Source organism: Syngnathus scovelli, chromosome 16 (genome assembly GCF_024217435.2).
Source record: "Syngnathus scovelli strain Florida chromosome 16, RoL_Ssco_1.2, whole genome shotgun sequence".
Classification (NCBI taxonomy): Eukaryota; Metazoa; Chordata; class Actinopteri; order Syngnathiformes; family Syngnathidae; genus Syngnathus; species Syngnathus scovelli.
In genome coordinates this window covers 9952566-9977121 of record NC_090862.1, presented here as the reverse complement: position 1 = coordinate 9977121, position 24556 = coordinate 9952566, and the positions used below count along the sequence as shown (strand labels likewise).

General features: G+C 46.4%; 1 protein-coding gene and 1 long non-coding RNA gene across 4 annotated transcripts; one reads left to right on the top strand and one right to left on the bottom strand.

The window, feature by feature from the left end:
• Nucleotides 1–242: 242 nt before the first annotated feature.
• prkar1b (protein kinase, cAMP-dependent, regulatory, type I, beta) lies at nt 243–24493 on the bottom strand. 3 transcript variants are annotated; one of them, XM_049745092.2, is made up of 11 exons: nt 24319–24486; nt 23319–23509; nt 21915–22085; nt 21602–21693; nt 16328–16389; nt 15128–15174; nt 14712–14870; nt 12335–12395; nt 9253–9374; nt 2492–2573; nt 243–2061 (listed from the first exon to the last, which is right to left on the bottom strand). In XM_049745092.2, exons 2-11 carry the CDS (start codon nt 23493–23495, stop codon nt 1889–1891), a joined length of 1146 nt encoding a protein of 381 aa, XP_049601049.1. In that variant the 5' UTR covers nt 23496–23509; nt 24319–24486; the 3' UTR covers nt 243–1888. The 3 variants fall into 3 exon arrangements, with proteins under 3 accessions (XP_049601049.1, XP_049601050.1, XP_049601051.1); XM_049745093.2 differs by lacking the exon at nt 24319–24486 and adding an exon at nt 23997–24129; XM_049745094.2 differs by lacking the exons at nt 243–2061; nt 2492–2573 and adding an exon at nt 7659–7817 and having other exon boundaries at nt 24319–24493.
• On the top strand, nt 11481–20642 carry LOC137841028 (uncharacterized). The gene is made up of 3 exons (XR_011088336.1): nt 11481–11740; nt 19181–19733; nt 20316–20642. It is a non-coding gene; the product is annotated as an uncharacterized lncRNA (long non-coding RNA).
• Nucleotides 24494–24556: the final 63 nt, after the last annotated feature.

Sequence of the window (24556 nt, the reverse complement as noted above, 5' to 3'; positions counted from 1 at the left end):
GGGCATTACGGTGGGGAGGAATGCGTCAAAGCTGTGTGGCGCTCCTGAAAAGCGTAGGGGAGGAGCCCCACGACCCTCGGACAGCTCGGCCGCATGGATGACACTTTGCTTAGATTGGGGGGGGGGGGGGGTCACCCGTACAGAATGAGATCAATGATGCAAATGTCAGAATGAGACTTGTGAGCAAGCAAGGAAAGAAGGAAGGTATTGGCTACACTGAAAACAAATGACCGCTCAGAAAATCTGGGGAGATTTGATCTTTATTTTCTCAAGATTTTTTGATTGTTGAAAGAAAGAGATACATTTTACAACATTGCATCAGTGTCAATATTAGTTGCAATTCTTCCTTTGAACATGGTTTCCAGCAAAGGTGTGTTGTAAAACTGCTGCGTTCACTCTACGGGTACGCTAGCAAAATGGTGGAAAAGCTTTCAGCCAAAAAGAACGATAACAAGCTTTTCAAAAATCCTGAGACGATCTCTGCGTGCATTTACAGTGGGTATCAAAAGTCTACACACTCCAGTTCAAATGTCAGGCTTTTATGGTACAAAAATAATCAGACCAAACTTTTTTCCAAACTTTTTCTACCATTCATCACTCAACTAAGCTTCACACACTCGACAGGCAGGCATCTGCTTCAAACAAAAAAGTAGGAAACGCTCGCTTGAACGGCTGAACTTTATCTGGTATTGATTAGAGGCACTTCACACGGCAGCTTTGTGCTGACTCCCATTTAACGTGACTTGCAATGGGATCGGTTCATTGTGAGGAAAGCCCTACGCTCAGTTTGAGTGACTTTGCCCAATGCGACAATGGAACAGTCACGGTTCCGTTGTTACTCTTTTGAGTCGTCGTTGTGTACTTGGCAGCAGTTGCTTGACTACTGACCGGAAAAAAAAAGAAACCAATAAATGCTGCCAAGTAACTATGATCAGTTAAAAAACAGAACAGTAACCAAGTAGTACGTAGAGTGCAACTCATCCTAATAGTAACAATACATTGACCGTTGTGTGCTGAGTCCCATTTCACATGAGTTTGAACGTGATTGGATCATTCTGAACACGGCCACACACTTGTGGAAACCCGCTTTTCCCTCCACACACCATTTTCCCAAATATATCTGTTTGTTGTTGTTGTTTTTCAAGTTATGTCACATTATTTGTATAATTTTTTTCAAATGATTCATGTTGGTATTTTTGATGACTTTAATGACAAAAGAAGCATGTATTTGAACAGAGCTGTGTAGACTTTTCCATATCCGTTGATCTGCGTTTTATATTGAATTATTTTTTTCCAAGGATATTTCTGCTATTCACATGCAAATCAAATCCTCAGACAATAACAGCTCAGTTAAATAATCACGTTGTCATGACCGCCACCTCAAAATAGAAACCAAAAACCAATTCAGAACAACAGTCAAAGGGGCAAGCAACAAAATGTGAACTCATGTAAGCCGGTCGCGCATAGACATTTTCCCCCATTTTGCACAATGGCCCCATTTCATATATGTCAAAAGTGCCAAATGGAGACACGTGCATCACACAGAGCCGCCGCCACACTGCATAAGATGCAATGCAAACTTTTTTTTTTTTTTTTGGGGGAGGGGGGGGGGGGCATGACACACACCCTTAAAACGTTTGGATCACAACAACCCAATTTGGGTTAAAAATTGGACTGAACGATTGTTTGTTTTGCATTGAACATCCCATTTCCTGTTTTCTCGGCTCAAATTTTCGGTCCAGTTTTTAAGCGAGCCATTTTAAAGGTGCATGACAGCAAGCACATGAGCAACAAAAAAGAGAGAGAGAAAAAGCACAAGAAACGAGCACCCTGTCCTTGGACACGTAGAAGCCAGCTTGTGGGCCCCTGGTGAATTTTTGGAGAGGCGTCAGACAGTGAGTGAGATGAAGCTGTTGTATCTCTGGATGTTTCTTTTGAGGATCTCGGAGCAGGGACCCAGCACGCGCTCGAAGCGAGGCCGGTCCAGCTTGACGCACTTGAGGGGGCCGCGGGCCACCACCGTAGCCGCCCGGGGACGATTCAGCAGCAGCGCGATCTCACCTGAAGGCCACGAAGGACTTTTATGTCGACCTCGTTCCATTTCTTGCAATGACATGACTATCCTCAATAGTTCCATTTTTTGTTGGAGAGATGACAAGATTACTTTTGCAACATTCCGTTCTTGTTTCAAATACGGCTCTTTTTCTTCCTAATTGTAAGTTGCCTCATAACACAAGGACTTTATTTTCCCCAATGACACCCATTGGTATTGCCGTCCGACGTTAAGCGAGCCCCTTCTCGGCCCAGTTTCGCAACTCGTCATTTTTCCATTCTGGCTTTCATTTATTGCTTGAACTCTCTTTGTTTTTTAAGGGCAGATTTTAGCGACAGCAGCTGTGGTTGAGCTCTTTAAGAAAAATTGGACTTGGATGAATGATGATCAAATATGTGTTTGGGCTTTGCGGTACCGGATGGATCCAGAGCAACTCACCAAAGTAGTCGGAGGGTCCGAGTCGTCCTACCTCCACATACTCCTCGTTGTCGGATCTGCGCTGCAGAACGGAGGCGATTCCCTGGACATGGGACGGACAAGCGGAAGAAAAAGTTGGGGAGGGGTGGAAGAAAGAGGAGGGGGTGGGGGTGGACGGGAGGTAACAGAAGGAGTTACTGAATGGAGCTGAACATCATCAGGAGGATTAAGCAGAGGAGAAATTCCTTTGCTTCACAAGACACAGGTGCACAGGATTTGGCTCTGGCTTTTCCCCCCGTATGGAACGGACACCTGTTCCGTGGGAAGCAACCCAGATATTCCAAGCAAGGAGGACAATTTGGACGGCCTTTGCTTTATTCTCTCCAGAGCGTCATAAAGAGAAGCATCCAAACGGGAGGACTCGCACGCACAACATGGAAACCGCCGCAGCGGCCAAGACCGGCGTAGCCACACAACTTTGTGCGCAGACAGCAAAATAGTGAAACGTTTTCCAGGAAATGAGTTTTCCACGGCCAGCCTAGCCCGCAGCTGTTGGTTGGCCCAACGCTTCACTAACACAACATTGGCCAGCACACGCTCTCACTCGACCGATTTGCTCACATCGTAGCTCAAATATCAGCATGGAAAAAAAACTCTGAAAAGCAAACCTGGCGGTTCTGTTACGCTCCCACTATCGCTAATCCCTCTGCTGAGCAGGCTCGTGATGCTCTATGTGAAGATGATGAAGCTTAATGAGGAGCCAAAACGAGCCTGCTTCCCACGGAGGGCAAATGGGTCACAAAGAGAAGTGGTGCACGTCGAGTCACCTTTGACTCGTCTCAGGACAAACACAAATGACACGCAATCCCATCATCAAATGACTTTTCGACAATTGACTGGTCCAAAGTGTCATTTCCACAAAAGTCGAGCCAACGTGATCAGCTGAGCGTGACATCAAAGCACTTGGCTGCTAAAGCAAGCAGCCAACTCTACGCTCTCATTCTCCGACAGTCACTCAAACGGCAAGGCGGGCCCCACAATCTCAATGTCGCAGATACTACTACAGTGGGACAAATAGAACACTACCACCTCACTTGCACAATATCGTGGCACACTTTTGATTGATCAATTTGGATTTGTCTATGGCAGTGGTCCCCAACCTTTTTTGCACCACGGACCGGTTACGTGTCAGAAATATTTTCGCGGACCGGCCTTTAAATAAATAAATAGTACATTTATATTAATAAATAATACATTTATAATAAATGAATAAATAAATATGATGAAATAAAATGATACAACTGGCATAAAAACAAATATAAACAACATAAAAATAAAACTCACCATTACGTTGCATTAGTGGGAGCACTGAGTTTGTTTCTCAGAAACGAGCCGGTCCCATCTAGGCGTAATCGGAGACAAAGACACCCGAAGTGGTTAAGGTTTGTCTTTTAATACAGGATGCTTGGTCTCCATGTGCCGAAGCAGTTTTGAAGGTTTCATTGCCTCGTTAGCTAACCTGTCGCCACATATTATGCAGTAGGCTTGGCGCGTCAGAGTCACCTGTGGCGATAAATCCATATTTTAAGTAGGACTCCAGAAATTTTCTTTTAAATGCAGCTTTCCTTTTCTTAGAAGTCGTAGCCTCTTCTTCTTCTGTCTCCTCATTGGGCTTTTTTCCCTTTCCGAAGAAGCTTTCCAAATATCTCTGTTTCTTGCTCATATTTGCTTGCTTCGCGGGCTCGACTGCGGTGACGTCACGTGACCGAGACGACCGTCTTGACCTGAACCGACGGATGTAATTGGGAGAGAATCGCCAATTTTTTTTATATTTTTCTAAATAAATTCTTACTCATTTTTGCTAGCTTTGCGGGCTCGACTGAGGAAACATGTCACGTGACCGGGACAAGCGTTTTTTTCCTGAATTAAATGATCAACGATAAAAAAAAAGAAAAAAAAAAATATATATATATATATATATATATATATATATATATATATATATATATATATATATATATATATATATACGTTATTTTTTTCTGTGCGGCTTGGCGGCTCGATACCAGGTGACACACGGACCGGTTGGGGACCCCTGGTCTATGGAATATTCTGTACAATAGAGGCAAGAAGTTAAATTGGTCAATATTGTGGCACAACTAGGATCCAAAAGAAACGTTGGAGATAATGCAAGTCGCATTGACAGTTTATTGCAGGTCACAAATCCAAACCCGTTGATTTGGTGTCAGTCCCGTAGATCCAAAAGGCGTGCGCACATATAGACACGGGGGAAGGGGGGGCTTGCTAGGGGCCCCAAGCGCAAACAAAGGAGGACCCTTAGCGCACTTGAAAAAATTCTCCCCCTGCCTTCGTGGCTCAGCCTGCCTTCCATTGGATGCCAAGTGGCTCCAAAAGCCAAGACGACAAGGGCGCAGAGCGGCTGGAGCGGCTGGAGGGAGACAGCGTGCACTCGTTGCCTCGTTTCAGCAGTGAGACTGGGCAAGATGCATGCGAATAGATCACGAATAGATCACTGCATGGGCATCTGGCGCCTGCTATGTAAATTCTTGGAGGAGGGGAGGGCAAATCTCAACCGATACAGCTCAAGCAGACTTGATGAAAAGAAAGTATTTGGTGCAGGAGCCATCTTGCGAGTTGAATCAATCTCTCTTGCCGCTGGCTTGGACTATTGCCTCCCCCCCTCCCTCCCTCCCTCCCTCCCTCTCCCGTGTCCCTCGCAGGAGGGAGGCCGAGTCTCCTGACCCCGTGTGAATTCTAGCGCAGTCCGGACGGCTTTGGGAAAGTCGGCCTGGGCCGCATCCAAGGCAAGCGCGTCAGCTTAGGGGCGAAAAATGGAAAATGGACAGCAGGAAGGCATCAAACATCATGTGATGGGCTGGAAATATTCATGAGCAAGAACAGAGAAGGGAAACGGCAGATCCCAAGCACACACATGCAATGGTCAAATGATGCTCATTCCATTTCAAGCTCGAGTCAGGTCAAAAGCTTTCTTGACTCTGACACGTTTTGTTGCGCCACCACTAGCCTCAAAACGCTATCCCAATGAATATGAACAAAGTAGCAAATTCCAGCTATTTTGATCCATTTCAGGGGGCAGCCATTTTGCCTTGCACTGGACTGAAAATGATATCACAGTGCCGGGAGGGCTCAGCTCAGGCAGAAGCTCACACGTTTTTTACCTTTGCTCATGTGACGTTGGCAACCCACGACTGCCGTGATGCCATTTTCAGTCCACGGCATGTGGCGGGACAAAACAAAATGGCCACCACCCCCAGATGGATCAACATGGACGGATTTTGGGTTAAGGTTACTACTCCAATCCGTCTTTGAGTTTTTTTTTTTTTTTTAGTGACTAGCTGAGGGCAGGTTACGCAGAAACAAGCGACCAACAAGATTTGTGACTGACAACTGGGTAGCTGGTTCAGCGTTACGCCTTTGATGCTCATCACTGAAGTTAAGACTTAAAAGCTATTTTTGTTGGTTTCTGACATAGTACAAACGCTTAACACTGGACAAAGTTTTTATTTGTGTGGGAAGGCATTTATTTGTATTTGCAAGTTTTCAGTTTGTGGGATTCTCCTACACTTGGAGGACAAAGTGGAATGTTCCGCTTGCCTCCAACAACTTGGCCTATTCCTATAATCCATCCCCCGGCATTTTTGCCTTTCTCCTCCATGCGGACTGATGACTCATGTGTTGCTAACTGTTTTATCAGTGTCCCAAATGGATTCATTGCTTTATTCACACATGCACGCACACACAAATGGCTTCCAAAAGTTGTGTACACTTTTATGAGGCTTCCATAATTTGGTGAGAAAATATGAGGGCAATATTTGTGGTGCGGTCATTAAGTACTTGGGCAGGGAGGTTTTTGTCATGTTATGCTAACTCATCCGATTCATTATGAAAGATGGTTAGCCGAGTGGAATGTTGGGAGTGGTGTCAGGTGAAGAAAGAAGGGGAATATGTAGTGCAGCCATACATCACTCAGCACTTTAGATGAAGCCCTCTTTCTGTGGCTCTGTCGCACCTTGCCGCCGCCACAAACAGCAGCCAGACGCTCACAAAGAGGGGCTCGGAACCGGACAGACAACGTGAGATGGGCCGCTTAGGCGGAGAGAAAAGGGCAATTTGCATCTGCTGCCGTTCGACGCGGGCCTTTTTGACTTGAGTAGTGCATGTGTATGTGGAGTTAATCAAGAGTGTGTTCAGATGACAGGCTAGGTATGGAGCGCTGCACACTCCAGGGGCCCCAACTTGACAGGGTGAGGGCGGGATCCACATACTGACGAGGGCTGACGAGAAAAGACGGGCAAATGGTGCTAATTGCTAAGCTAACCAAAGTGTTAAATGAAATTATTAAAAACAGAACTGGAAAGCCAGGGTATCCTTCTTACTTTGTAAACAGTAACAATATAACTATAAATGAACTTGCAATGATTGCAGAGGAGTTTAATGATTACTATGTTGGTATTGGGCCTACTTTGGCGGAAGAAGTACCAAAAAAAGGGAGTACAAGTGACCTAATTAAGGATGTACCCATAGCCAAAAGTATGGTTCTAAGGGGAACGGATGAGACGGAAATAATAGAAATTGTTAGAGGATTTAAAGGTAAAAAGTCAACTGATTGTGATGGAATAGATATGTCACTTGTTAAAAATATTATTGAAAGTGTGGTGAAACCCCTAACACATATTTGCAACCAATCCCTGACAAATGGTGTTTTTCCGAGTGAAATGAAAACAGCTAAAATTATTCCGATATATAAAGCTGGGGACAAACACATTCTCAAATTACAGGCCAATATCTTTACTCCCACAATTCTCCAAAATACTAGAAAAAATATTTTATAAAAGGCTTAATGATTTCATCACAAAACAAAATATTCTGTGTGACCAACAGTATGGATTTCGGAAAAATAGAACCACCACAATGGCTTTGTTAGATTTCGTAGCTGAAATAACAACAGCTATTGAAAATAAACGATATGCTGTAGGTGTCTTCTTAGATCTTAAGAAAGCTTTTGATACTGTAAATTATAAAATACTGTTAACAAAACTTGAGAGATATGGCATACAAGGTATGCCACTCACTTGGTTAAACAGTTATTTATCAAACAGGAATCAATATGTGCAATTAATGGACTTCAAATCAAAACTAAAGCAGGTAAAGTGTGGGGTTCCTCAGGGCTCAATATTAGGCCCCTTGTTATTTATTTTGTATGTTAATGATATGTGCAAGGTCTCCAGGTTACGCAAGGCCGTAGTTTTTGCAGATGACACGAATCTGCTCTGTAGTGGGGACGACCTGGATCAACTACTGGATACTGTGGGTATTGAAATGGAAAAATTACAGAGTTGGTTTGACACAAATAAGCTTACATTGAATTTAAATAAAACAAGGTATATTATATTTGGAAACCGTCCGACAAACACAGACAAAATTCTTACAATAAATAATATAGAAATAGAAAGAGTGAATGAAGTAAAATTTCATGGAGTGCTAATAGATAAAAAATTAAGTTGGAAACCACATATAATGTATATCAAATCAAAGATCTCAAAATCACTGGCAGTATTGTATAAAGTAAAAGATCTTATAAACCAAACATCATTATATTCCTTGTACTGCTCCTTCATACTCCCATACATTATGTACTGTGTGGAGGTGTGGGGCAACACATACAAAACAAACACAGATCCAATCTACATTCTACAAAAAAAAGCTATACGACTTGTAAATAATGTTGATTACAGAGAACCATCTAACCCTCTTTTTGTAAAACTGAATGCACAGAAATGCAATGATCTAGTCGATTTTAAAACCATCCAACTCATGTACAAAATAAAAAATAATCAATTACCAAACAGTATCCAGAGGTTGTTTGAGTGGAGGGAAAGTACCTATTATTTAAGAGGAACACTTATGTTTATAAGAGATTTGGTGAGAACAACTTTAAAGTTGCAACTAAAGAATTGTAGTTCTTTACCTCAGTTTAAAAAAATGTATAAAGGCAAAATACTGATAGGATACCGTAGCATGCTGTGAGGTGTTTAAACTGCTTTTGTATTTATCTAAAGGAGGTGTATGTATGTATAAGTGTGTGTATGTATAATATCTATATGTATGTATGTATGTGTGTGTATATGTATATATATGTATATCTAACATATCTGAAAATGGACAAATCTTGACGGAATCAAGCAAACGTGATTACAAGGGGTAGAGCTAGATAAGCCTAGGCTTCCTTCTACTCCCTTTTGAACAAATAAGATTTTTATGATAAAGTGAAAATTTATAACGCAATGTTTTTTTTTCTTTTCTTTCTTCTCTATTGTACTATGGAGTTATTATTTTCAGTATTTTTTACTTTCTTTTCTTGTATTTCTTTAAATGTTCGAAACAAACAAACAAACAAACAAACAAACAAACAAACAAACAAACAAACAAACAAACAAACAAACAAACAAACAAACAAACAAACAAACAAACAAACAAACCAAAGAGTTGCACGCAATTGTGAACCCTTGCAGTAAAACATTTGAGCAATCTAGTACGCTCAAGTTGAGCATCTAGAATGCTTTACGGTACAGTATCATTGCTCTCTTTTCCTTGAAATGGCTACTAGACAGGTTTAAAAGAGGATGGCAATGACGTTGCGGCATCAATCAGCGGGGAGGAATGGCCTTCAAAGTATCATTCTATCGTATCATGTCAGTAACGTCTGTTTTGATTCTAACCTTTGAGGCCCCCCATATTACCTCTGTGATGATGAAGAAGTCATCGCCGGGCTCTCCTTGCACCACGATCTTCTCTCCATCCTCAAACTGGACCGGCTCCAGGGCATCCGCCACAGTCAGACGCTCCCATTTATCCAAAGACTCTGTCATTGGAAAACAAATTGGGAGCAACTATAACAATGATATGGTGCTCAATCGCAGAGGTGTGCCATTAAAAAGTTTTCCAGCATTTAGGAAATGCTTTTGCCCCTTGGATAGGATAGGATAGGATAGGATAGGATAGGATAGGATAGGATAGGATAGGATAGGATAGGATGCCTTTCTTGTCATTGCAAGACAAGAAGCAGGATTGGAATCATCGGACAGGTGAGTGGCCTTGCACCCACTTTGATATACCGTAATTTTCGGACTATAAGTTGTGTTTTTTTTCATAGTTTGGGTGGGGGGGGGGGCGACTTATACTGAGGAGCGACTTATATGTGAATTTTTTCACAAATTTTCAAAATTAAAAAAAACAAAGAAAAAAAACAATTATACTGCGATAAACGAATCGCGATGTAGCAAGGGATTACTGTAATTTGAATTTCAAGTGACGTCAGTGGCGCGGCGTGGCGGTTGTTTACATAAAGGACAAAAATTCGATCACGGGATGACGAAGATGACGAAGAGCCCCACGTACTACTGGCATCATTAGCGGCTTTGTTTGTAAGTGACACGGAGGACGAAGAGTTTGAAGGATTTAATGATTTGGAGTGACACAGAAGGTTTGAAAAACTATTATGGCTTTTACACACGCCCAGTCCTACTCTACGGAGCTCTCTTTCACCTCCGTGGATTGAAGTCGGGGGCTGGCGCTCGGCCGGGTGGCTGTCCAGGGACGGTGGATGGGGCTCGGACATGGCTTTTACGCACGCCCGGTCCTACTCCGTATAGTAGGTGAAAGAGCTCTCTTTCACCTCCGTGGATGGAAGTCGGGGGCCGGCGCTCGGCCGGGTGGCTGTCCGGGGACGGTGGATGGGGCTCGGACATGGCTTTTACGCACGCCCGGTCCTATTCTATGGAGTTCTCTACCACCTCCGTGGCTGGAAGTGCCACCTCCGGGGATGGAAGTCCACGCCGCCACACACCTGGAAGTTGACACCGGTGCTTGGGGGCGTGTGGTGGTGAACTATTTATGTTATAGTTATTTGATATATTTTATTTCGTATAGCAACTTGTATATGTTTTTATCGTTACAGTTCAGTACTTGTTGGCTCGTTGAACTCTTGTTTTGTTAAATAAAGAGACGTTTACCAAACCCACGTCTTTCCTTGTACTTTGTTAACGCTATAATATAGTTATATACTAGATCTGTGGAATAACAACAAGGCTGACCTCAGTGCGCACGAGCGGCGTTGTTGACAAAGGACGAGGAATTTGATCGATGGATTTAATGTTTTGGAGTGACACAGTTGGTTTGATAATATTGTTGTTTATATGATAGTTATTTGATATATACTGTATATATCGTTATATGGGTCTGTGGAATATTTAGACGTCAGCAGTGCGGCGCATACGTGGTATCGTTTCCATAAAGGACGATCTATGGATTTAATGAATTGGAGTGACGCAGATGGTTTTATAAACGTGTTATTTATGTAATAGTTAATTGAATAACTCTGAATGTTACGTCAGGCCCGTTCTCAGCTCTTCCTTTGTGTTTATGTCACGTTAGCATACCTATTGTTTAGCCTGTTGTTGCTCGTTCATGTCTGTTCTTGGTGTTGGATTTTGTCAAATAAATTTTCCCCAAAATGCGACTTGTACTCCAGAGCGACTTATATATGTTTTTTTTCATGTTATTGTGCATTTTATGGCTAATGCGACCTATATTCTGGAGCGACTTTTAGTCCGAAAAATACGGTATATACTGGATCTAAAAATTCTATTATTATTTCAACACTTTGATTGTTGCCTTATCGCAGCAATTTCCGAGTGGAATGCGTGGAGAAAAGGCGTTGGCATTCAATTCACAGGCGCCAAAGTGGAGCAGGAGCTCTTGGTGCCACTCTTGGTGTGTGGAGCTGTGAAATCTTAAGTAAGGGGAGATGGGAGGGCGCTGTCCAGGTGTCCGAGCAGGGCCGGCCGCCCCGGACTGGTGGGTGTTTGGCATCTGTCAAGCTTACCGGCGGTCCCAACAGCCAAGCAGCGATGCACGCATGAGCGGACATTACACGCTGGGGCGCGCCCGGCCCGACGGGCGGGTCTGCGTGCGGCGCCAAGCACATCGAGGGCCCGCACCCAATTTGCTGGCTGTCGGGCGAAATCAAAGACAAGCAAAAACGCCAGGCCCGCCTCCCTTCCTCCCACCATTGACGGCGGCGGAAAGCCGCAGAAGGATTGATGAAGAGGGGTAAAACACTTAAGCGAGGGAGAGACGGGCCCGGGCAGGCAGAGGAAGAAAGGGAGCGGGATCTCGTCGAGGCCTTCTGAGACTTGCTTGGAGTGTACGCGTTTATTCAGCCAGCACGTAAGTGTGTACAGGGGCCATGGCCTGGACGCCATGCGGGGGGTGGGGGGGTGGTTGTGGGTGGGGGTGGGGGGGGGTGTATTGGGGGGGCGTGGGCTGCTGTACCCAAGGGAATCCACTGCTGCTAATTCAAAGCAAAATGTTCTGCCTAATTGCCACGAGGACAAGGGAGGAGGAAATGTTTTGGGTGAAAGCAACCCAGGTTCTACTGCTCGGAAACGGAAAAAGTTCTTTGTTTTGTTAGGTTGGATGCTTCTATCGTCCACCCGCGAGCACGGGCTTTCCAAAGATGGCCGGGAATAGAAGGAAGTCTGCTCTGGAAACGATGAAGAAGTCACAGTTGCAGTATTTTTCCAATATCAAGTCATAATCTGGAGGGGGGGGGGGGGGGGGGGGGTTGTACTTGAACAGGTGATTTTCAAAACACCACCTTGAATATTGTGCCCTTATTCTGGGAAAACATGACGGCAGTGATTTCTTGACAAAACTATGCCTTTAGTCTCTGAATGATTCGCACATTGCTTTGAAATGTGCGTGCGATTGCATTCAAGTACGAAGACAAACGCCTGGTGGCGCAAGGCTAGGCAGACTTACCGAGTATGGAGACCTTGCTGAGGAACTCTTCGTACATCTTTCGCTTCCTTAGAGTGCTGCCCTGTCAAAACAAGGCGGGAGTGAGATGGCCTCATCCACCGACATTGAAAGCAATGCTTTTCTACGCTTGTTGACATTTGAGGCAGCGCCAAATGACAGGGAGTCCTTCTTTCATTCACAACGGAATATTTCTTTTCCCACACCGCTTGCTCGAAATGGCTTCTTCACGTCTCGCTTTTCATTAAGTTTGACCATATATGGTTGGAGTCACGTGTTGAGGTGCGTTCATATTGGAGTGAAGGGTGTTTGATCCGTGCGCTTCGTGCATGTGCGTGCGTGTGCGTGTGTGTGTGTGTGTGTGTGTGTGTGTGTGTGTGTGTGTGTGTGCACGGCCCTCCCCACCCACCAAGAAGGGGATTTCCCTGTGCTGACAAGTCTCGGCCCAAACGATAGCTAATCATCACAATAATCCAACGCCATTGAGCATCCTAATTCTTCATACATAAATGTCCCTTCTGGATGGTAACAACTCTCCTAGGGGGAAAAGACAAAGCCTCGTTATTTGCGAGTCATGTGAAATATTCTTTTGTTGCAATATTGGTGTCACGGATACACCGCTGCAAGTTGTTTCCAACCTTGAATAGTTGTCATTAGAGGGCACATGATGTGCATTGATTTTCACACGGATGCATTGGCAGAATACCAAGTGCTTTGAAAATAACAGAGCAATCTTTAACTAAATATCGAATTCCTCTCGACTGTCGCGAAAGGCAGAGCAAGGGAACGGGCGAGTTCTCAGAGGACAAAAAACGAGCGAGGCGGGCTAATGTGTGCCCGACGTGAGGGCAGGGCAGGCCCATGCATGCCAACCGCAAAACGTCACTCAGCATAAATCATTACAAAGTGAGTGACACACATGCTCGATGCGAGCGTTTGAAGGAAGGCGGTGGAATTCCAGTGGAGAAAGGTGTCGATTCAACACCAAAGGGAGTCACGTCAGCCATAATGAGACTGCGAGCGAGGGCCGAAGCAATTGACCCAATTTTGCAGTCATCATGAAAATGTACTGAAACATTTTTAGAAATGGCCACATACAAGTCTCACACAAGTCCATTCAAAAGTAAGCCTTGCATTTCTTTCCATTTCTTTTCATTGGACTCACATGATTTTGGCAACTGCGTGTCTAATGAGTGGTTGCAGGACATTCAATTTCTTGTCCATGAGTTATGCACGGTGCATTGATCTTCGCCCTCTGTCATCTCGCTGCTTCTCCCTTTATCGGCTCAGATCATGAGCAACAATTGTGATGAAATTGCAAAATTCCACCATTTATTCACTTTGAATTAGACATCCACTTTTCCTTTGATTTTTTATATTATGTATTATATGTGCCCTCTCTGCATCCATTGCAGCCTGGTCATCATGGAAGGGGGATCCTCCCATCTGTGGTCCGTTCTCAAGGTTTCTTATTTTTCCCGATAGGGGTTTTTTGACTCGGTGGCCCACTGGGTAGCACGTCCGCCTCACAGTTAGGAGGGTGCGGGTTCGATTCCACCTCCGGCCCTCCCTGTGTGGAGTTTGCATGTTCTCCCCGGGCCCGCGTGGGTTTTCTCCGGGCACTCCGGTTTCCTCCCACATTCCAAAAACATGCTTGGTAGGCCGATTGAAGACTCCAAATTGTCCCTAGGTGTGAGTGCGAGTGTGATTGGTTGTCTGTCTCTGTGTGCCCTGCGATTGGCTGGCAACCGGTTCAGGGTGTCCCCGGCCTACTGCCCGATGACGGCTGGGATAGGCTCCAGCACGCCTGCGACCCCCGTGGGGACTAAGCGGTTCAGAAAATGGATGGATGGATGGATGGATGGGGTTTTTTGAGTTTTTGCTTGCCCTCCTGGGAGTTTAAGATCAGGGGATGTTTGAGAATAATTGTCAATTTTTTGTATATATAAAGGCCTTTGAGACTTGTTTGTGATTTAGGGCTATATAAATAAACTTGACTTGACTATTCGAGACCTTTTGTAATTTAAGGCTAACGGGCCAGCCGCAAACAAAGACACAAGTGTAGAAAGCGTATAACACTGGCTGCCTCACCTCCAGGTGGCAAAAAGTGAAGTCATGACAGCTGCGTTTAGTTTTCCACCTTATTTGTGCTCAGTCCGGCAAGTGTCGGAGAGGTAACGACGTTAAGTAAACCTTTCAGAGTTGGCGAGCACCGCCGTATGAAGTCCGCGCCTTTCGCTTGAATTGGCTGACATTCATCAATAAGAATAAACACACGCGGCGACTCTGTTGCGTTGTCTCCAAGGAGCGGCAAAACAATTGACACATTTCCGACCAGCGGAAAAATCAACATGCATCGAGGAGAGGAGTGGCGAGTTACCATGAGGATGCGCCGGTAGCTGTCCCGGTCTATCCCCCACAGTTTAAGGTCGGTCTTGGCCTTCACCGTGGCAGCTCGGGGAGTGCCGTAAATCAGGGCCAGTTCGCCAAAACTGCCGCCCTCTCCGATGTTGGTCACCCATTCCCCGTTCACGTACACCTGTTGAGAGACCAGCAGCGGGCAAGGCAGCTGTTCAAACGGCAAAGGCGCAAGACCTTCTTATTGGTCTCCTGCCGGACTCGACATCAACAAGAATCGTGACCTTGCGACGAATCAAATCAGCTTCAATCGGTTGGATCAAGAGTCGTTTTGCCGTTTGACTTTGGCATGCATGTGTGGGACCAACAAGGTTGTCTCCGCAAACTAGTGGGAAAAACCTCGAAGAACTGCAGCATGCCAACCATGCTTCTACTTACGTCCACTTCGCCCTGGTCAATCACGTAAAAGTTGTCTCCTTCGTCGCCTGGAAGAGAGAAGGAAAAACACAAGTGTGACTTCCACAACCTGCCTTCAAACTTGTCTCGCCACGTAGACCTTCATGCAGGGGGTCCTCTGTCTACCACGTCGCTACCTTGCGCTAACACACTACATAGCAATTGATATCTGTATGAAATGTTTGACATCCACGCCTTCAAAAATGATCCGCATCGTTCTAAACACATGATGCACTTAAAATATTTAAATTTTCTCCAAAAATGTGTTGAAATGGACCCGTTTAGTGACAATGTGCCCCGTCATTGGGCCGAAAAGTAGGCAATAGTAAAGTCCAAAATATTTGACAGTGACCACTTGATTCACACGACGACACAGTGTGGCAACTCTGCTGTACTACTGGAGCAAAAATTAGACGGTTAGCACAGACACTTCAGGAAGTCTTCCCTTGTTTGAACGTAACTGAAGGCTCGCTCGCCAATTCGAAATCATGTGAAGCAGCCTGGGAGCTTGAAGCTGTCCAGTGCCCGCGAACCAAGACATGAGCTATGACATGGGCTGCGCGTACGGCGCATAGCTCAGCCGATGGAGTGTGTACAACAATGGGGCCGGGCTGTCTGGAACGGAGGGGCCCGCAAACTGGACCGGACTCCTCATTTCCAAATTAGGACTGCACCTTGCCTCGGAGGTGCCGGAGCTCCGGGAGTGACTGACTGACTGGGTGTTTAGTACACAGAGCTTTGCTTTCATGATCATGAACACTTGCCAGCTGCTTGAGAGAGAGAGCGAGAATCCGCCGCTCCAAATGGGAGGCTTCATGATGCATTAGCTGCATTCTACGACTCTTCTATGCTCTCTCTTGCAGGGCCTCCACTGTCTTTGGATTCATTCTCCCTGTCTCGGACTCCCCGTGTGATTGCTGTTGATTCGTGTTTGGATTCGCCAGGCCCCGCCTCTTTTTTTCTTTCCGTGCCATCCAGTCAGAACAGTGTCTTGCCTCTGTAATCAGTCAGCGTCTATTCGGTTGCCCCGCCTGCTCATTGTTCTGTCTTGTGTGTCGGTCACGGTTCTTCGAGAACGTGTTCCTTCTGTGCATTTTGGTTCACGGCAATGTTGTTGCTCACGGACACTAAAACTGTGCTACAATGACACAATGTGTATCAATTGCGGCCTCCAATACATACCTTGTTGGATGACAGTTTCCCCAGCGATGTGCGTGACGGGGAACATGGCGTCGAATATGTCACTGAATGGGAAAGAGAGTGCAGTCAGTATCGTTTGTTCGACTGCACAGCAGAATGAGGGCGACGAGCAAAGAGCCGTCATCACCGTGTTCACTCTGCCTGCCATCTGAGGCCAGCGACTATCGTGACGCTGGGACGGCCAGCCCAGAAAACCGCTCATGAGCCCGGGTTGCTATGATGCGTGAAGCCCCTGCAGATTAAAGTTCCAATCCTGGGATGTGTCGGGGCACGAGGAGGCTCAGAGTGCTTCCTCTCCTCCAGGCCAAATTCATCAAGCTCATCAGCCGCGGCTTGGATGCAAAAGCAAAACGGAGGCATCTGAGCTCGACAGACTGCGGAGCCGAAGCACAGCCTTCTCCAAATGAGCTGCCATTCGGCTGACGTAAGGTCTTCCTCCCAACAGTGTTGAGCGGGCGGCGAGTTCTGCGCTGTCTGTGCTCGCTGACTGGAAAGCTCCTTTCATTACACTCGGGCCTTTGTAGAACACCAACACGGATGCATACAGAAGAGCGGCTCGGTGAAAAGTGATATTGCTATTCTAAATATAAGCGACTCCGTATGGCCAGCCCGGTGGTGTTTGTGTTGCCGACAAGAAATATTTGACGCTGGTGCGAATGCAGAATCAAAGAGAATTACGTTTGCTCTTTGGCTTTGGTGATCGTGTATACAAACAGGACGCTGTCAAAAAAACACGGGAGCAAAGTGAGCAGCCTTCTATGGCGCACAAAACATTTGCTCAGAGTCAATGTAGCTCAAAGTCTGCGGCTTTATGGCATGCATTTGAAAAAAGGCAAGACAAATGAGACGTAGGATCGGTTGTAGAAAAGAGAAAGCAGTTCACATCTCGTCAAGCAATGCGGTTGTGCCATACAAAAGAAGCGCAAGCAAAGTGGAGATCATCAGACAAGTCACATGCCGTTGTCGCTGGAACTCATCACGCTAACATAGACCAAGCCGACGGCATGTGTACAACAGGGGGCTGCCGGCCAAGTCCCGCCTTTCGGGAGGGCGCGCCGCATGCGAGCGGTCGCCTTAGCCGCTCAAGGCGCCTTGTCCTGGTGAATGGCTGTCACTGCACGGCAAGACACTACATTCGTGCATGAGCCGAACTGCGCACTCTTGTTCCTGCTTTACTGTTCTGTGAGCTGAGATGGACAAGTCACTCTGTTGTGAAACCAAAAGAAAATGTGGATACCAAACGCCGCAAAGGGTACGCAGGGGGACAAAAGTTTCCATTCGCCTGACTGATAGGAGCAAATGACGGTGGGCGCATTCTGCACTCGGTACAGGGTGCCGGGGGAGGTGGTGACGGTGGCGACGGTGGCAGCGCCTCACTCGGGCCGGCAGCTCTCCTGTGGAGCGTGACCCCATCGGCATTCTGGCTTTGTCCTGCCGCCATAATAGCGGGGGGAAGCAAAGAAAGAGAAAAGTGCGGGGAAAGGGGGGGGGGGGGTGCCGGCCACTCCACGAAGGACGTTAAAAAAAGCTCTCAGAAGGAATGGCAGGCGAGGACGACAAATGCAAAGCGCACGCAAATGAAAAGCCGCGCCAGTGTTGGAGGTGGCAAACCGCCAGCTCAAAAACGATACAAATGGGAGAGGCAGTCAAACATCCTCCGCTCTCCCTCGCACGCAGACAGACAAAGCAACTCCTCCAAAACGATGGCGCCAGCTGACAAGGACTCATCGAAAGAATCATCTGAGACGCGAAAAGAGGCGCCATTGGCGCGGCGGGCCTACCGTGCAACTTTTGGGAACGCGGGAGGAAAACCATGCCGAGAACATGGGAAGGCTGCAAGAAACAGCGGCACGCATGCTGAGAGGCCCATTTGCTCGTTAGATGAGAACTAACACGTGTTTTGCTCCAGAGAAACACCTAGACGAGCATCGGAGCCCCAAGCGAACGGCTTGGGCCTGTTGTGGCTCACTCTTGTTTTGATGCCCGCTACGGTCTGCATGGCCAATGCAGCCGCTGTACTTTTGCTGCTGCGACTTATCCGTCGCTTGATTTATTGACTGTTGTTACGGCACGGGTACACAATGAGTGCGCGGGCCCGAGATGTTCCCTGTCTGTCAGCGGGCACTGGTGGAGAAGGAGCACAGGTCAGGCTTTAGGGGTGAGAGGTCAACGCACGGCTCACTTCATCAGCTCAGCTTGTTAATTAGGGGATTTAAGTGGACGGGATGACGAAAGGCCCGAGCTTTGAGAATTCCTTTCTGTGCTACTGAAACAGTTGAAATCTCGCTTGTCACGTGGAATACAGTGAACAAAATTGTTTCTGTACTGTCAGTTACTTAGCACTCGAAAGAAACCATTTGCAAACATTTTGGAAAAAGAATCCATGGCTTGTTGCGCCCGCAACGAAATCTCTTTTCACCGGCAGGACATGACAAAAGCGGCTGGGAGGAGCGCCATGACAAGGGTCCATGTTGACTAGAAGGGCAACCTGCCGGCCCTCAACAATCCCCACAAAATCTTGTGTTGGACGTCGGCAGCAAACGGACACGCTTTCATAGAGTATGCGGCGACGGCGTCCGCACATTTCCGGCCCCGCCGCATAATGGGCCGCATTTCTTTTTTCAGACTGTCCCGATCCATCACATGTACTGATGTGCAATCAGAGGAGAGACCTCAATTGCCACACAGCAAAATCAAAAGTGTTAGATTTTCAGTGTTGGAGTTAATAATAGAAATCAATTCAACTATTGTTTGTGTTATTTTAACTCTAAAGTGATTTAGAGAGTCAATTATCATACACTCTGGAGTGTTGATTTTATAATTTTCCCTCCATAGCAAGTGTTAGTGGCCAGTACTTTTCCCAGAAGTCCACGTGTACATTTAAAGCGGAAACTCAACAACCTTGAAGAAGAAAGAATATCTTCACTCTTTCTCACCTGCTTCAATTTGAGGTGAGCAGTAAATCTTGATTGATATGTCTAACAGTTACAACGTAAGCAGAAAGCATTATTCATTTATGTTGGCAGCTAATACTACATTTATTTGCCGATTAGCGAGCGTTAGTTAAGGTGCCATTTCCTGCCTCTCCAAGTCGGGACTTGTGTCAAGACTCAAGAAGCTAAAAGTTCATTCTGCCTCGTTTCTTGTAAAATGTAAAAATAAACCATTGTCCCGACGATGTATGTTCGAGAGAGTACAGTCATGTATGTATGTATTATGTTCTGTTATGTATTATTTGTTTGCTCGTATGGCAAGCAAATGTATTGCTGGTTGTCATTTGTAGTCATCACCTGCTCCTTTTTTTTTCCTTTTCATGAATTAAAAACACGCTGACTTGGGAACACTGGACCAAGTGACTGAAGCTGCTGCCCCCGCAATCCGAGTTCGGGTAAGCGGTAGAAAATGAAAAAAGGAAAATCCATCCATCCATCCATCCATCCATCCATCCATCCATCCATCCATCCATCCATCCATCCATCCATCCATCCATCCATCCATCCATCCATCCATCCATCCATCCATCCATCCATCCATCCATCCATCCATCCATCCATCCATCCATCCATCCATCCATCCATCCATCCATCCATCCATCCATCCATCTTCTTACGCTTATCCGGGGTCGGGTCGCGGGGGCAGCAGCTTTAGGAGGGACTCCCAGACTTCCCTCTCCCCAGCCACTTCATCCAGCTCACCCCGGGGGATCCCAAGGCGTTCCCAGGCCAGCTGACAGACATAGTCTCTCCAGCGTGTCCTGGGTCGTCCCCGGGGTCTCCTACCGGTGGGACATCCCCGGAACACCTCCCCAGGGAGGCGTCCAGCAGGCATCCTGATGAGATGCCCGAGCCACCTCATCTGGCTCCTCTCAACGTGGACACAAAAGAAAAAAAGACAAAAAAGGAAAATAACACTAAAAAAATATACACTTGCAAAATAAAACTAAAATATCATGTGTCTCTATGTGTTGCAGATTGGAGTCAGTGTGCAGACCTTCCTTGAGGGACAGACATTCCTTCTGTGTTGGGGAGCAGGAGAACGTTTGTCATTGTTGACCCATTGATGGGATGTATTATTGTCAAGTCAATGCATTGTTGTGCAGGGAAAATGTTAAATACATTATTTTACTCACCACAAATGTGTGTTTTTTTAATAGAATGTATGTTGTAGAGCAGGGGTGCCCAATCCGTCGATCGCGATCTAGCGGTCGATCTCAAAGGAAGTGTGGGTAGATCGCATGACTTTAAAAAGTAGGGGATCCATCACCACTATGGCATTTGTCTTTTGATTGACATACAGGGTAGCCAATCTAATGTCTGAACTTTTGACACTTCACGCATGCTCGTTAATCCGCGCTAACTTGTTTGTTTACCTTGCTGCGTAGCGAGCCTCCAATTTATTTAAATTAAATACAACAAAGGGTATAAAATGTTCAGGGCTCGTGAGCAGTTCTGGAAATTACTAACAGAGGGGAAATACCCAAATGTGCTACCACCCTGACTGCATTATTCGGTTCCACCTATTCGTGCGAATCAGCCTTTTCCTATATGACGATTATTACATCTAAATACCGTTCTACCATGACTGATGATCATCTAGATTCTGGAAGTATGCTTGAAACTGGCCATCAGAAACTACTGTCCAGACTATTCTGCCTTGGCTGATGCCATTCAGTGCAAGTCATCAGAGTAAAGTAAGGGCAAACAATGTACAATGTGATTTGTATTGTACAATGTGAGTTCATGCAGTTACGCAAGACACACCACTATATATTGTAGAGGACTTTCAAATTCAATTAAAAAAAATACTTTATTTATCCTAAAAGGAAAAGGGGCAAAGGAAAACAGCATAGCAGAAAGCTGATTAAAACAGGAGCAATAAAGGCAGGTCATCCAACTATGAAGAACGGTGTCCATGCAGTGCCGCTTAACAGGTTGCCATCACGACCAACAACACAACACCTCCTGAACCATGTGCGTGTCTAATCGGCGACCACCACACTTGTAAGGCAGGAAACAGTGGCACACAGTGGCCACACACTGCTCGCAAGGTGCAACATCTTCCGTTTGAAACACTGCTGAACACCGATGAAATATGTACCATCTCTCATTCAACACAACACTCCCTGAACCACATCTGTGCGTGTCTAATCGGCGACCACCACACTTGTAAGGCAGGAAACAGTGGCACACAGTGGCCACACACTGCTCGCAAAGTTCTTCTGTTTGAAACACTGCTGAACACCAATGAAGTATGTACCTTCTCTCATTGTCATCCAGATGAGCAAAGAGAACATTCTTGGAGATGGCCTTTGCCAAGGCGGTCATTGTTTTGTAGTCCTTTGGGATCACCTGTTAAGGCAAACATGAGAAAAACACTATGAAAAAAAAGTTCAAGATGCAGTTTTTTTCAGAAGAAATATAGGGTAAGTCATGTTGCCCCTCAAAAATGGGATGAGGCTTGTGAAGTTTGACAGTTTGCGTTGAAGTTGGGCATTCGGATTGGCACCAAAATGGCCGCTCAAGCGCCAAATGCAGAGCGCCATTTTGTCTCGCCCGCTTTGCAGGCTCACCTTGCGCACGTAGCTGACCGCATCCTCTTCGGTGTAGACCTCAGCGCTCACCCCTCCGCGGCGGCGGCGGGCCTTGACGACAGGGTTGGGCGGCGGCGGAGAAACCTCGTCGTCGTGCGAGTCCGACTGGCTGTTAGATTTCTGCCGCGCCATCATCTGCTTGCATTCTTCCTGGAAAAAGACAACAGTAGACGGCGTCACGGTGAGGGAGGGAGGGTGCAAGCTGTGTGGGTCAGGGCAAACAGGAAGCTCGCTCACAGTTGTCAAGTAATATTCAATGAAGGACATTCCCGATCAGGACGTTCAACCTTTTGTACGTAGATTTTTGTTTCGAGCAAAGGGCGCGGCGATCGGGAGGAGCCCCCGCTTACGGCTCCTTCGAGAGGGACTAGGATGACTCTCTTGATCTGTGTTCACAAGACCGACTGCCCCTCGGCCCAGCGCAACGCTTGGACACAGTCATCTTTGTGTGCCGACCGCATAGTAGGACAAGTCAGCTATCTCCGTGCTTGGGACCCGAGTGGAGAAAACCAGCTGATTGGAACAAGTGCACCGCGTGTGCTTGAGGGATCGTTCACATTCTTTGTTCAGCTAGAGAGAAAACCATGAGCAAAAATTTAACTTTTGGGCTAAAGTCATGTGGCAAGGCCACAAGCTATTTGGACACACGTCTTGCGTGATTGCAGTCATCTCATGATGCACTCATGGGCAAAAGATAAAGTGGAGCATTTCAGATAGCATTTCAAACAACAAAGGGTCTTTGGTGATGAGGGAAAGCCCTCAATGGCATCTTCTCTGGAAGGAGCGCATTCAAAAGAACACCGTGACCCTTGACATTGCCAGCCCCACCTTGTATCGTTATCAGGAAACTCTACATCTCGGAATATTTTCTTACCTATCATTGTGTCATTGAAGATTGATTCATGAGCCTTACTTTGGCTACAATTGGAGGCAGGCAAATATGATTAACCTGCGACCTTCGGATGATGTTTGAATCAAATGAGCACACATGAGGTTGCTTAATCATTTGTCCAAAATAACACCCAGGTGTGCGGACTGAGCAGTAGTATCAGTTTTTGAACAAACCGGGATGTTTGCCAAAGTGTGACTTGAGGGGTTTGCACCCGAAGCCAGCTATTTGTGTACCATTTGTACCAAGTCCCCAAAAAAATGCTAATTTGTACGGGAAAGAATGATTTATTTCTTTGCTAAATCCCGAGCCAATACGTGTCGACCGATCTCGAAATGGTGCAATCGCGTCAAGTAACCAAAGTGAGCAATAGCATGATGAGGGGACGGTACATGCGCGCAACTCGCACTGATGGTCAAACGACAGCAATGGGAGTGACACACGGCCTGACATTGCGAGACACGCGACGCTTTCTTCCCCGTTCGGTCACCAACCTTCTCCAGCTTTTCAAAATGCTCCCGCAGGAACTTCATGGGTCGCTCGGGCTTAGCGATGCACAGGTTCACAATGCACTCTTTGAGGATCTGCTGGATGTTGTGCTTCTGCACAAAAATTTCGCAGCCCTTCAAACTCTCATCTTCGTCCAGAGTGGAGGAGGAGGAGGTGGCCATCTTAACTTTTATCTCTGTGGTAGAAAACAGGGTGGACCATGAGAGGAGGGGAGGGGAAAGAAAGCTAGCCGAATGGAAACAGATATGACACAACTGCCAAGCTGGAGGGGACACCAAAATAGAATTTGCCCACTTTTCTGGTGTTTTCAATGAAAGGAATACCCCCTCCGTTTAGCAAAGCTGCACTTAAAAACGATCAATGGATGTGCTGAAGCCCAGTCGTCTTCTATTTCTCTGCATTATGTCTTTTGAGCCTGTGTTGCTAGTTGCTGTGTGCCCCAAGTCTTATACTGTGTTTCTTTATTTTATGCACTGCATGCACGACTAATGGAAATGAGCTTTCTGCTAACGTTGCTGCACATGATACTGCTTCATGTATGTGCAGAAGCTTAATCATAAATTTCTAAATAAATACTAAATTGCGTGGCACGGTGTAGCAGCATGCTAAGCCAGGGCAGGTGAATGCTCACGCGAGAATCAGAAGAAAGAAATCACACATACGTAGTCCAATTCTACATAATGACGCAGGCTGATGTCGCTGCAAATGACTGCGGGCGAGCGCTACCCCCAACCCAAAAAAATAAAACAAAAAGGAGGCTGCGCCTTTTGTTCTACACACACACGCATACACACACACGCGCGCGCGCACACGCACGCGCGCGCGCGCACGCACGCACGCACACACACACACGCACGCACACACACACACACACACACACACACACACACACACACACACACGCACACACACACACACACACACACACACACACACACACGCAATGCGCAGTGACGTACGTCACCACTCGCTGCATGCTCCTACCGCTAAATCCAGGGGAAGGATACTCGAATGATAAAATGCTTGTCGGGCAGCTGGCGGGGGACCACTGCTGCTGATCGAGCTCGGATGCTCGGATGCTGCTGCTGCTGCTGCCGCCGCCGTTGCTGATGCTGCTGCCGGTTCTCCTTCTGATGCGCTCTGCGTCAATGCCGATGACGTCACCCTAACGTCTCTGTCGCAAGGGCGATCTCGAGCCTCTCGGCCTGTTTAAAGGGAACGT

Excerpts from the sequence above, each read along its gene's own strand:
- prkar1b (XM_049745092.2), bottom strand. The coding sequence starts at position 23,495 with ATGGCCACCTCCTCCTCCTCCACTCTGGACGAAGATGAGAGTTTGAAG. Across the intron at positions 15,175-16,327 it reads GGAAACTGTCATCCAACAAG|GCGACGAAGGAGACAACTTT; the intron begins GTATGTATTGGA and ends TCTCTCTTCCAG. Across the intron at positions 2,062-2,491 it reads CGGACCCTCCGACTACTTTG|GTGAGATCGCGCTGCTGCTG; the intron begins GTGAGTTGCTCT and ends CGTGGCCTTCAG.